Raw genomic sequence first — 14,960 nt, 5'->3', positions numbered from 1 at the left:
TCCAATTAAGACGCTCATATGCACTTGCGTGTGGGGCCATCCACACAATCGTTTATAATCTTCTAACAATAACATTGCTAAGGAAAAAAGAAAGGTTCCCCTTTCTTTAATAGCCATCAGCCTCTAATAGACCCCGAGATAAGGATGACTCATGAATGACTCCACCATTCATGATAGAGTCTTGACTCACTTGTTCTTGTGTAGATCTGTGCAAGTGATTACAGATGCTGTGAGCCTGTGAGGGCAACAGCCGTGTTAGTCAAGAAGATAGCATTTCATGGACCTTTTCTGTATCCTTTGTTCTTTCATTCTTTACACCCCGTCTGGGGTGTTTTTTGAGGGTTCAGGGATATTTATGATTGAACACTTCCAGTCACATTCTCACAAATTTGACCAATCACGAAACTATTATAACCACTGCCTGCTAAAACACAAGCTTATCTGACTAAGGTATAAAGAAGGATACATCTCAAGTCAGTTGCAGCCTGTTTCCCAGATCTACAGATTCTGCCGTCGGTTTTCTAAATAGAACTTTTAATAATGTTCCTATTTTTGCTGTTAATACCATTTATTGGACAGAAAGTTCACACATATTGGCAAGCCAGGTACATTATTTATTTATTTATTCTTATGATAAGTAGAACTAATTCTAACTCAACAAACAAAAAATACTAAGTCTCAAAAAGATTAATATATTATACAGATTGGCCTTGAAGAATACAAAGGATACAAAAGATAAAGAACATAAAGTTGGGTAGAAAGGGCCGGGAATTTTATCAACAATAGTGAATATAATCAAACGTATTGCATGAAATCTTTGAAGAACTAATTTTAAAATCTCTCCTTTAAAAAGTAGCAATTTTTACCACTTCTCAAATTTGAGTCTCAAAGCTAGATTCCTGGTTAAAATGATCTTTTTCAAGAACTCTACCTTTGGTCACTATAAATAAACCCTGAGACTGGTCTGGCAAGGTATACAAACTGAACAAGCAGTGCTACAAACAATATTGGAGTAACCAGCCATGACTATGATGGAAAAACTTGTAAGGAGAGAGAATAAACATAGAAGAGTAGAGATGTTGGAGCTTTGTACATGTAGGAAACTTTCTAATACATTTTGAAAAAAATCAGTAAAGATAACACTCCATCATTCTCAAATGCTATTAAACCAGCAAATGCAGAGCAATTGTTTCTAGAACAAATACAGGATTAACTTATTATCTATACTTCTCATTACCTTTGCCAAAGGTCAATACTTACCTTTGTTTTATGGGATTTCTAATTAATGACACTGTATCATATCTGTGTTTGCATACACATACACACTATTTGCCATAGAAATAAATAGTAAATATATATCAACATTTAATATACTAATATTTTATTATATTATATTATATTAATAATGTTTAATATAATAGTATTAGTATATTAACTGTTAATATGTTAGCTATTTATTTATTTATTTGACAAATAGTTTATTTTTGAGTAACTTTTAATAACAAAATTTTCATGGAGAATATTTTGTTTCTGATATCCTTTTAAGTTGTGACTTAAGTGAAATCTATCCAAGTTTAATATAATGATACAGTCATGATACTGATTTATATTTATTAGTTATTTTAGAGTAGAGGTCTTGCTGCTTTTTTTGTTACCAAGTTCTTTGTTTCTCCTTCGGGAATGTCACTGTACCACAGAACATGAGATGTTCAGAATCTCCATATACAACAGTCCATTCTCAGAGGATCTACATCATATGTGCCCTGAACAGAGTTCCTCTTCTCTTCCCAACATAGAGTTCTTCCTTTGAAAACAATAAAATAAATCTCTCTGAGATAACTATCTCCCAGCCGTATTTGAGACCTCTCAGATCAATTAATTTTAAGATCAATCTCAAAGCATATTTGCAAAACAGATGACCAAGATTTGATCTGTTTAAAGCCACATTAAAACCAAACTCATTTAAAGTTTCAAGTATTTCAACATTGAAGCATCTTCTACCACATGGTAAATTGAATTCTGAAGTCTAAGAGTGTATAAATTGCATGGGTACTCAGAAACCATCAATCTGTGATTTTCTTACCCTCAACAATAAACAGAGCCCTGCCAGGATGCAGAATTTCAGTGTAAAGATGGGAAGTGCATTCCAATGGGGAGCCTCTGTGATGGACATGCACACTGTGCTGATGGCTCAGATGAAGAAGACTGTGGTATGTCTTTTTTTTCTTTTTATTGACTTGTATTCAGCTCTACATTTTTCTCTAACCCCCTCCCTGCCTCTCCCCTCTCCCCCTTCAACCCTCCCCCAGGAATTCCATGCTCCCAATTTTCTTAGGAGATCTTATTTTCATGAAGATACTTGGGTTACTTTAGCTTTGTTTTGGGATTTCCCCAACATGAATGGACGGTTGCATGATTTATTAATTTCACGTGCTGAGGAATGTAAGTCTCCCTCCTGATATCAGCACATCTAGACCATTCTGCTTTGCAGTAAAACTAAAATACAGGCAGGCCTCTAGTTTGTGTGTGTTGCTTGTTAAACTTGATAACACATAATAACTGTAGGTTTAGGGCAAGAAAGATTCAGTCAGAAATCATAAATATCAAAGATAGAAAATAACACAAACCAGGTACCATAGTACCTGTCACACTTACTGCTTATTTTGTTTATTGCCTTCAGGAGAAGCACCTGAAGGCATATTTTAACTGAATTATCTGGATTTGGTACTTTAACAAGTTTAGATCTCAAATGTCTTTTTTTTTTCTCTTTGATTGGATCCAGGCCACGCTCCCATTTCAGGTTTCAATGATGACTTAATTAATTGAATTATTGTCCATTGTTTTAATTTCTAAAAAAGGGATTACACATATCATGTGCATTGCACTATAAATAAGTGTGATAAAGGAGTCCCATATTAAGAACATATTAGATATATCCCTGAAGATACTGAGTGTTGGAGAAGTTATGTATCTGTCAAAGATCACCTACCTCATATAAACTAAGGATAGTTTTTTAGTCTCTGTCTGTTTAATTCAATACTAAACTCTTTTATTCAAGAATAAAGCAAAACCAGTAGCAGCATGGTGTTTGTATGCCAGACTGCCATCGCAAAAAAAAGTTATTTTTCTAGATAACTAGGTGAGGTTCAGGCCCTTTCTGGGTATAATGACCATAACATTCTTTGCAAAATGTTTGTAAGGTGGCGAGAAGATGGTGGAAATCATAGCAAACACAACAAATGAAAACAGAATGATTCTGGAAAAGGCCACATGAAGAAAAAAAAATGAGCTTTCTCTCCTGAATTTCACTTTTCCTTCTTTAAGTGACTAAGTTTAACTAATGATTTTCATAAATAACTTCTAATAACTTAAAAAAACAAAACGAATAATTTTATTTTGTTCATTTGCTGGGAAATAAACTGGAATGTTCCTGCTTTTTATTCATTTTTTAATTATAGAAAAGGACAAAATTATGTCAACTAAATTTCTATTTCTCAACTTATATCTTCCAAGATACTCTTCAGAAAAAGCTACAACCAATTGCTAATATCTAATTATTGAGAATAAGCACATTTTAGTTAAGGCCATTATTCTTCTATGAACTTAACCAAAATGACCCTATGTATAATCCAATATCCTTTATATATCTCTACTTACTTAATGGTATTTCAAGAATGTGGTTGGAAATTCTAAAATTATAACTACTTATGGGATGCAAAGTAACATTATGCTTCATGCATACAATGTGGAGTAAACCTAGCTAATAATTCTACGTAGCATCTTAAACATTTAATTATTTTGTAATGGTACAGTTTGAAATATTTTTTAGCAACTTAAAAGTGCACAGTTAGCATATCTTCACTGTACACTTGGACTCAAATAGCTTACTTCCTCTAGTCTAGATGAAATGTTTCCCTTTAACCAATATTTCCACACGGCCCCCACTCCCTGTCTTCATGTAACCATATCCTATGCTCTGCATTTTCAGTGCGGTTTCTCAATGGCACAATGAACAACAATGGTTTGGTACAGTTCAAAATCCATAGTGTTTGGCATGTCGCTTGTGCTGAGCACTGGACTGCACAGATTTCAAATGAAGTTTGTCAACTCCTGGGACAAGGGTAAGTGAGCCTACTAAGCTGTTTTACTTTTTGTTGTTATTAATATGTGTGTGAAAGAGATTGGGAAAATATTGTAATTATATTCTCAAAGATGAAAAAAGTAAAAGAAATAATTTAAATTAATTTGAATTAAATAAGATGTGAAACAGTGTACTAGAATTGATACGTATATCTTTAGTGCATTTAAACTTTGTAAGTTAATTTTGATTATTCCTGATTCAAAAATAGAAGCATTGGTAATGATACTGTATAAAGTCCATGAAATACATTATGACTTGGATTTACATGTTTATATGGTAGGGATAAACACATAAATAGAAAATTACTGTGTTATATAAATGAAAGGTGCTGCGGGAGACTTGAACTCAGTGACGGGATATCAGCAAAGTTCTTCAAGAGACTGGCCTACGTTGAGTGAATGCAAATCAGTTCTAAGGCACTGAGTCCTATTTATTTGCATGGTATTTCAACCCAAGTTATACTGTCTGGTTCTCTGACCTTATTTCCTGTGGATCATAGTTCTTGCAGCAAGACTTGGAGACCAAAAGATAGGGTCCTTTAGTACAAAAAAAAAATAAGTGATGTAATCCATTGTCTTAGATATAATATATTTTACAAAGTCCAGGTACTTGCTTTCTTCTGAAATAATTCAGGTAATTTGTGGAAAGATGTTAATCTTTGTCGCTATGCATGCTTATTAGTTTCCATAGTGCCTTAGTACCCGAAAGAACATTACAGCATTAATGAGAGTTGTCTAGACCGGCATGAGGAAATGGAAAGAAAACTTGGTGGGTTTTAATGATGTGTTTGGTATAGTGGGAAATAATTTAGGATCTAATTTATTAAGCAGGCCCTGTAGTCTCTCAAAGTTATTTATGCAGATTGGCTACGAATTGCAATTCCCTACAGATTTGAGAAAATCGCATGAGGCAGATTTGATCAGTCTTTACTCCTTTATATTAAACACTTTAATTTCCTTCCATTTATAGCATGCATAAGTAAAAAGCACTTTGAATAACATTTTTATGTCTTTGATCAAAGTAAGAAAGAAGAATCTTTACACTGAGGCAAGTGTAATGCTAAATTAACAATGAGTTTTCCATCATGTTTTCTAAGAAGGATATCCACATTGTTACAGCCCAATCCATGCCCATGGGATATGCCTCGCAAAAATTATTAAAATTAATCACTAATATTAGTGAGAAATTGAGCTAATTATTTGTTTTCTGATTAGGAATTCCAAGAAGAATTGTTAACCCTAAGAGTCCTATACAACATGTCTCTGCCTTATAAACCAGACTAGTTAATGCTATCTTCATATTCTCAAATCTGGGCAAGAAACAGACTTGCATCAATGTTTTTCTACTGTGAGGTGTTGGTAAATACTGAGGTAGAGAATGAATTCTGTCTTTAAAATAAAGTTGCCATAATTAATTGGAAGACAGGGAAGGGAGAAATGTTTTCATTATCTTATGATCTCAAAAAAAAAGATCCCTCACAAACGCACATTTAATTTATTTCAACAATTTGACACAAAGTACTGAAACCTGAAATTAAAATTGGCATTTTATACTGGCATAAATTGATAGTATTCTGGTTCCCACATGTAATTTCTGTCAGTGTCCTAAATATCTTCAAGTATATAGGACAACATTAACTTACTACAACTGTGAACACCCATGAAGCCTCCCACCCCCAACACAAAGAAAACCCATCAGGACAAGATATGAGAAAGATCAGAAAAGGTTTAACTACTACCTTTAATGTTGGTGACTCTGTATTTTCATTTTACAGAATATTCTGGTAGTAATTTTCATGCAGTAGAAGTTATCTTTCCAAAAACTGATCTAGAGCTTCTTGCCCTCCAACACCAAAGTAATAAGGTGCTGTGAGCGGAGAGTAGTCTCAGCAGCTGAAGGTGCATGCCACAAAATCGGAGAACTTGAGTTCCATTCATCCCGAGGAAGTCCATTCATCCAGAGGAACTGCAGGATAGAGAGAACTGACTTTGTCTTCTCCCACCCTCTCCCCTTTCTTCCTCATTTTCCTCGCTCTCTCTCTTCTTCTCCCTTCCCTTATGGTCCCCCAAATACATTCTATTTTTTCCTTTTACTTAAAACTTCCAAACAATATATTTATATTTTCATTTCATTTATTCATATATGAGAATACACACCACACAGAGCAGGGACGGAGAGAGAGGGAGATGAGAAAAAGAACTACATGCCCTGTATTTCCTGGGAATAAATGGAACCAAAGTTCTCAGTTTGGGTAGCACTCACCTTCAGCTGCTGAGACTATTCTCCAGTCACAGCTCCATATTACTAAAGTGTGGTGGATTGCAAGAAGCTCCAGATGAGTTTTTGGAAAAATAATTCCTACTGTATGAAAATGACTACCAAAACGATGACAGTAAATGATGCACTGTACTGAGAACTTATCATTCATCTGGCATGCAAATTACACCCATTACCCCTGCGTCAAAATTAAAAATTCATTAATTAAAAATAACTGAGGAGCAAATGAACTGCAATACTTTGACAGCTTCCAAAATTCATATCTGATCAATTCATTACCTTACAGGGCTGGTCAAGGCACATAGGCAAGGGGTGCCAACAAGGTATAATCCAAGAGCTAGGACAGGATGCATGTCTGGGTATACATCAGTTGTCTAGCTCACAACACACACACACACACACACACACACAAATATCAATACATACAATAAATAAAATTAATGAAAATAAAACCAGTAACACTGAGAAGATAAACTTAAGGGAGAGCATGCTATTCACATACTCTAGATACTGTCTGCAGAGAACTCGCCTCCTTGATAAGCTCCTAAAAACCTCATCTCTCAGACACCTTTTTGGTTGCATTGCCAGCAGTCTGTTTTCATCCAAACACCATTACTTCTGTAAGACAGTAGAAAGCAATGGCAGGATTGACCCATTGTTTTCTCTTTTGCTGTGACTATGGAGCAATGCACAGAGGAGGGATTGGCTAGGTCAAGACAACTCTTCTACTGACATTTCATTACTTCTATGCAAATGTCCCAAACTTTAAAGAGCTTAGGTCAGAAAAAACTAAACTTCATTAAGTTTGCCTACTCGCTAAAAACTTCTCTAGGTGAATGGTAGATGTGTTACTATAAATGTAGTAAATGAATAAGATTTGCGGTTGAGTTACATTCAGTTCAGACATAGTGTTACCTAAGTGCCCACTGCTGAGACTATCGGAGTGCAATACTTTGTCCGGACTCTCTTCCAACCACCAACCCCCTGTCTATAAATGTCCTGAACTCTCTCCTGCCAACTCAATCCCCTTCTTTCCCTCCAATCCGAAAAGAAAGACCCTCATTCTCTAAAAGCTTTTTTAGCTTAATCCCACCTGACTCTATTCACGGTTTAAACCATTTGGGGTGTGAAATGAGCTACAGGGCCGGGCTGCAGTATTTGCAGCATGCATTATTATTCCTTCAGCTTTAGTGTGTCTAAAGGCTTAAAACATCTCTACCTAAGCTCTGGCTGCAGGCAAGAATCCTTATCTCAGCAAATGCAGTCTGAGTAGCAAGACAAAGGAGAGGCAACCTAAGCAGGGCCTGAGAAGAGAGACTGAAGACTGAATACCATTCAAGCAGCCTGGGGATAGCCCTTTTTCTCTCCCTAGAATCTTTTGTATTTTTATAATTCATCAATGACCTAAAAAGTGTTAATGTTTGCATGTATATGCTTCTCTTCTCGCATAGAATAGACTTCTGCAAGTCAGAAGAGCCCTTTATGGGAATATAAGCCATAGAAATAATAAGAATGGCTTAGAAATAGGTTGCTGGAAGACACTACTATCTAAATAAGGTAAAACTGTATGGTATGATACTAAATATCTAATCTTTTCAGACAGTTGTAGAGATGGGCACTGGAGTTATCAAAACCCATAGGTCTGGAAATCATCATAAAAATTTAATTGATTGCGATCATCTTGATTCCATTCATACCAGTTAGGAGAACGTTTTGAAAATAAGTGTCAACATGTTGTAGAATATTTGTACACCGTGTGAAGATACAGCCGTGATTGGCTTAATAAAGAGCTAAACAGAGAATTGATAGGCAGAACGTATAGGTGGAACCTCCAGATAAAGAGAGAAAGCAGCAGCAGATAATCGAGGTGCAGAGGCGATGACAACAAGACATAGACAGAGCTGGACATACAGAAATAAAGATTAGAAAGACACAAGGTAAAAGGCAGAGTAATAGAAATGGGTTAATTTAAATTACAAGAGCTAGTTAGGAACAATCCTGATGGAGGAAGGTCATTGGTTAATTATAATAAAGAAACTGCTTGGCCCTCATAGGTTAAAACATGGGTAGGTGGAGTAAAAGAACAGAATGCTGGGAGGAAGAGGAAGTGAGCTCAGATGCCAGGCTGCTGCTATCTGGGGCAGACGCCGCAGACAGAGGCCATGCTCCCCTCTCCCAGGCAGATGCCATGAAGCAAGCTGCCAGGTCAGACATGCTGAATCTTTCCCGGTAAGACTGATGCTACACAGATTATTAGAGATCAGTTGATTGGGATATGAAAATTAGCCTGTAAGTGCTAGAGTTAATGGGCCAAGCAGTGTTTAAAAGAGTACAGTTTCCGTGTTATTATTCCCAGGGCTAAGCTAGTTGTGTGGAATCCAGGTGGGATGAAAAGCAGGCCTGCCTGCTGCTCCTTCTACAAATGGCTCCCCACGTTGGGCTCCAGGTGAAGGCGTAAGTCACAAACAATCCCACAGCAGTTTGGAATTATGATTAATAAGGTGGTATTTATTTAAAGGGGAAAAAACTTACAGATCACAGTCCCAGACAACAGCCCTCTGCGCAATCAGGAAGGAGTCTAGTCACCAGAAGCGAAGCAGGAAGTAAGAGAGAGCAAGGAGGGAAGACACCGCTTTTTTAAAGAGAGAGACCACGCCCCAATGGGCTGGTATCTCAGAGGCTATTGGCTGGAGGAGCAGAAGGACCTCCCGCAACACAATCCTAAGCTACAGGCTGAGCTTTCATAATTAATAATAAGTCTCCAGTTCATTTGGGAGCTGGCTGTGGGACAGAAAAAGACTCATTACAATGACATCACAAAGGATTGTTAATATTTTATTTTTCATTTATTGATTACTTTTTTGACCATTATTAATAGTTTTTCTTAAACTTTTGCTGTTTCATATTCTGTTTATTGTGAATCAAACTACAATTCTTTTAGGTTTCTGATGTGGAGATCAAACTTGGAATTTTACTTATGTGACTATTTTAATAGATTTTGTTGTAAAGGTATACTGTTTTCTAGCAAACCAGAGACGGTAAGATGCTGCGCTCCTGTAATCCTAGCTCACAGAACTGAAACAGGAGTATTGAAAGTCCAAGGTTAACTCGGGATGTATATTAAAACTAACATCAGTCTGGGATACATAGCAAGCCTCAGTCAATATAGCTACATAATTAAGTGCAGTCTGTTTCATTGTTTAATTTTCACCTGAATCACATAGAAAAGAACATGCTTTTTTTTTTCCATGTGAATATATCTCCAGTTGATCTCGGGGCAGCACCAACATCACCATGGAACATTGTTTTTGATTCCCAAGGGAAGAACATCTGTCAATTATTCTTAAAGGTCATCCTCTAGCTTTCTTTTCCTTTAGAACCCATGTGGTAAAGTCATTATGCAGAGGTCAACCATATATCACCAACAGTAGATATATGATGAATAGGATAGGTTAGGATATTTATAAAAATCATGAGTCAATATTTTCTATTTTACTTACCTTTCCACAGGTATTGATAGGCCCTGAAATATCTTAAAGAAATTTCAAAGGAACAGGGAAAGAGCAAGGAAATTGAGTTGTCTAAAAAATCTACATATCTGCAATCATACATTTTAATGTAGATGTCTTGATGGTGTTCTCCATTTTCTGCATGAAAACAGATTCAAATAGCTGGAAATCAAGATGAAAGCATCAAGACAAAACCTTGTACAACTCTCATAAACAGTGCTTGTATTTCAGCATGACCTTCTTCCCATTCTGTAGCAGACACTAAAATCATTTGATAAGCTGGTTACAGCAACCCACTGGGCCTGCACCCCAACTTCCTGATCCCATAGATCTAAAGTGGTTCTGGGTAATTAACATTTTCTGGAGTGACAGCTGCTGATGTTGACAAAGCGCCCTGTGAAAGTCTGCTGGAAAACAAGTGACTTAGTAAATTTCTTGGAAGAACGCTCAAAGGTGGTAGACCTTGAGCAGAATGAGAAACTCTTAACAATGAGTAAACACAAGAAAAAAGCTGTCTGGAGGGAGATTAGAGAGCAATTATCACCATGGACTTTACCCTCACAGCATAGAAGTGTACTAATCAGTTCCAGTTGTCTGAAGCCTGCAGCCAGCGGGAAAAACAAAGCCTCTTCTCATTCAGGAGGCCTAGCATTCTAAATTCATTTGATGACTTCTACCAAAAAGTACATGCTGATAAAATTCAGAGCTCTTGATTTACATTCTCTTCTCACATGACTGTGTTAGTCTTCACCTAGAACTACTTTACATTATTAAAGTTGTTAGCCTAGAAAACCCTTAGAATTCTATATCCACTTCTACCTTTTTTAATTAATTTTTATTGAGCTCTACATTTTTCTATGCTCCCCTGCCTGCCTCTACCTTTTTGTAATCTAAATTGCAGCAAATGCATGCTCATGTGGTATGAGAAGATAGTTTAATCTCCAAAAATAACAATAGCAATGCTTCTCTTTGTTTTGCTAAATCGATTTGGGATTTTATTAAAGGAATATTAGTGGCTTTGTGTTCTTTCATTAAATTTATTTGCTTTTTAAAAGAACGTGTAATATCCCAAATTCTGGGGCATTAGAGAGAGCCTCTATGCAGTGGCTGGAAAATGCCAAATGAATGTTCAGTCTATGGTGAACTCTGGAAGAAGGAGGATTTGCCCTTTGAATATTTTTCCTTTTCATTGATTATGCGAATATTGACTGTTCCATGCACATTCCCTGTGCACCCAAACACACCGTGGCTATTAGGTATTATTTTAGGGAGACACTGAATATTCTAGCGAGGCAACAGCAGACCCAATATGGCATTTCAAAAGATAAGAACTACAGCAAGGCAAAGGGGTCGCATGCCTTTAATCCCAGCTCTCGGGAGGCGGAAACAGGCAGACCTCTGTGAGTTCGAAGCCAACCTGGTCTACAAGAGTTAGTTCCAGGACAGGCTCCAAAGCAGCACAGAGAAACCCTGACTTGAAACCCCCACTACCATCCTCCAAAAAAAGAAAGGAAGGGTAAGAACTACATTGTCTCCTGACAGCCATAAATACCAGTAAAATCAGGATGTTTACAATCCAAACGCAAGGATTGTTGTTGTTAACAGTTGGGGTTTTTCACTTGCATATTGCATCATTTTAACCCTCTCTCCTTCTTCCCTTGTCCCACCCAGTACCTCCCAGACTTAAAGGCATAGTTTTATATTAAGATTATGGTCTTGAATGAATAAAAAGAACTGAAACAAGATTAAGAATTGAAAGTCGAGTCTCTAGCTAAATTTTAAGGTACAAGTAAAGAAACTGGAGAAAAATTTGTCACTAAGACACACAGAAGAAGATGCAGATACCACAGGACTCAGGAGAATTGGGTGCCTTGTTTACATGGAGGTATCTTTCGCCACCCTGTGGTAGCTCACGAGTTGGCAACTACAGATCCAGGATGCAGACAGAGGTCCTCAGAGTAGCCTTGTGTCTTCTGTCTTTGAATTAAGACTGCTCAGACCTTAAATTTAAAGAAATACCAGAAGAAAAAAATAAAAAAAAAATTGAAAACTAAATTCTGAAAAACTTATTACATTATTATGTAGTTTTTAGGGGTTTGATTTTATTGAAAGATGAAAAGAAAGGCTTAAACCATGAGTGCTGTGTTTATTTTTATTTTATTTAAATTTCCTTCAAATTTTATATAAATTGACCCATTGAACTACCGGCATCCATTCAGTAGCACACAAACACATGAAAAAAAGACAAATGGAAAAGACATCAGATCCTCAAGAGAATTGTGTAGCAATCTTTGTAAAATCCTGTAGGATATGCAAACCAGTACTAAAGGCATTTCTCAAAAATTGACTTCTTTTTATGTCTTTAGTAATAATTCTGCTAATGGTTTGTAGTAGTAACATTGATATTATACTGAAAATATTCTTCTCTCATACAATGTATCCCAACCACGGTTTCCCCTCCCTCTACTCTTCCCAGGCCATCAAATAATTTATTTCAGGATATACATCGTTAAATGATTTATAATGTAACATGTTTTGTTGGTAGTTTTATCTTCTGTTTATATGTCATTTTTCCTCCCTTAGAAGTGCAAACTCATCAATGACAACGTTCTCTGATGGAGATGGTCCTTTTGTGAGTTTAAACAAAGCCCCTAATGGCAGCTTGACACTAACACCCAGGTGGGCACTAAGATGTTTTATTTTCATTTGGTAAACAGAATTAGATAGAAAATATTTTGAAGTCAATGTCAGTGGTACCATATACTGACCACATAGACATGAAAGTTGTTCCTTTTCTTTATTTGTGTAAAGCAAAGCACCATCTAACTAGTCTGTTCTGATAGGATTGTCTGATTCTCATTTTTATAAGACAGTCTAATGAAATGTAAGTAGCTAAAGTTCTGGCATACAGAAAGGGAGATGATGTACCTTAATACCTTTCTTATTCTCATATTCTAAATTCTTAAACTTCATAAAAAGAAATTGTAAGTCCTAGAATGAGGGTCAACACTCCTCAGACGACTATCAAAAGGCAAAGGGTTTGATGAGAATCAAATACTATATTTCTTAGCAAATAAATATGAATATCCTTTTAAAATAGTATAATTGGGCCTATATTCTCTCTCTCTCTCTCTCTCTCTCTCTCTCTCTCTCTCTCTCTCTCTCTCTCTCTCTCTCTCTCTTATTATCTTATTATCACTGGATTTGGTCTAACAGACTCAATGTTAAAAATAGCATCGTGTGATTCTACTATTGGTGAAAGCCAGCACTCCCATAGCTCAATCAGTAAATCAAATTTGTAAGGACCATATTTAGTATCAATAAAAGGGTTTTGCAGTGTAGTATTTTGTATCAATGTTGACGGATATGATATCATGAGTCTCACCAGAAATGAGCTAAACCATTTGGAAGTTTTCAAACAGGTTTCCCAGCTTCCTTTCTATAAAGCATTATCAAATTCATGTTTCTCTGGTAGATTGAGAATTATACCTGCTCATGTTTCATAGATTAAGTATTAGCAAGAAAGAGAAAAAAAATAGTTAAAGGTCATTCAAAATAATTGCATACATTCTTCAGAAAAGGAGCATGTCATTCCATTCTTATGAAATGGTGTCAGGATCAAGTAATATCAATGCCATTATTACACCTATATTCATGACATTTAACAAAGACTTTATAGATGCACTCTTTACCTACTTTACACCAAAACAAAAAAAGATTAGTTAAACGCCCTCAATCCTTTTCTGAATCGGCCACTTTATGCTGCACTGGCAAATCTGAGACATAGCGACTCATTCATTTCCTTAGCTAACTAATTTATGCTTTTATTTATTTGTTGTACAATTATTATTGTACATATAATGTGTCATATAAAAATGGTGCCTTTAAGAGCATCCTTGTTTTAAAAAAGAAATATTAGAAAGAAGTTACCAGAAAAAAATAGAAATGTCTTGTCAAAATGATAATGAACTTCTAACTACCCTGTGCTTGATAAAAATTAATTTGGCATTGTTTGTTCTTTTGAAGACTAGTAACAATGTCTTAGAAGCCATATTAAATATGGATTTTTATTGCTGAGTACTGTAGATCTGAAAAGAGTTTTTGTGAGACTTGAAAATATTCTATGAGACATCCTATAAACTACTTTTCATTCAAACACATGTGGGCATCATAAAGAAAACGGACTTTGAGGCATTTTGTATATATATATATATATAGAGAGAGAGAGAGAGAGAGGAGAGAAAGAGACATATTCATATTGATTATTAATAAAATACATTTTCCTATATTTCTATTGAAATTGTCTTGTACATTAAAAGAGAATATCACTAATAGGATGTAGGCTCATGTGCTTATAAATAAGCTTTATCAAGCATGTTCTAAAATCACGGAGGTGCTTTGATTGAGCATACAGCATTTTTCTGTGCTTTTCCTTTTATCCTTTTCCCAAAGTAAAAGAACTTAAGCAATTTGCACACCTCATTCAGGTAAATACTTAAGTACACAACGTTTAATTCTACATGTCTGCACATGTATGCAAACGTGTGTTATTTAATGCATGGATCGCCTCAGCAGCAGCAGCAGAAGTGTGAAGTACCATGATTCCTGGTGTAACATTGCCCTCTGCTGGTTGAATTGTGCAACACCTTACAAACAAATTTTCTTTATGGACGTTTTTGGCTCCTAAAACAAATTTCCAAACTGTACGTGGTACTTTTTCAGCAGTCTGTGCTTATTTATTATTTCATGCTTTCCATGCACACGTCTGCTCTCTTGGAAGCATAGCCTGTGGCTTTTCATCTCTCACTTGAAGAAGGAAGTGCACAGCCTAGCAGGATGAGTCATCACTAAATAGCACTGAAACCGATGATATTGAGGCTGATTGCCATCAGTTGGTCCTCATTGGCAGTCTGAATTTCTGTTACTTCAGCCAATCATAGTCTAAATATTTTAAATGGTAAATACATATGTGAACCGTTCATTAGTTTCAATTATTGCCAATCTGGGGAGCACTAACCAATTTTACTGTATCC

General features: G+C 36.0%; 1 protein-coding gene across 2 annotated transcripts in view; it reads left to right on the top strand.

Moving 5' to 3' along the window:
• Tmprss15 (transmembrane serine protease 15) overlaps positions 1-14,960 on the top strand; it is a 99,571-nt gene that overhangs the window by 68,899 nt on the left and 15,712 nt on the right. For both annotated transcript variants that reach the window (XM_075953666.1, XM_075953674.1), the window contains 3 exons: positions 2,100-2,210; positions 3,989-4,121; positions 12,511-12,606. In XM_075953666.1, the coding sequence (XP_075809781.1) occupies positions 2,100-2,210; positions 3,989-4,121; positions 12,511-12,606 (340 nt within the window). The remainder of the gene's footprint in view (positions 1-2,099; positions 2,211-3,988; positions 4,122-12,510; positions 12,607-14,960) is intronic.

Source organism: Microtus pennsylvanicus, chromosome 1 (genome assembly GCF_037038515.1).
Source record: "Microtus pennsylvanicus isolate mMicPen1 chromosome 1, mMicPen1.hap1, whole genome shotgun sequence".
In the NCBI taxonomy this organism is placed as follows: Eukaryota; Metazoa; Chordata; class Mammalia; order Rodentia; family Cricetidae; genus Microtus; species Microtus pennsylvanicus.
This window is presented reverse-complemented; position numbering and strand designations above follow the sequence as displayed.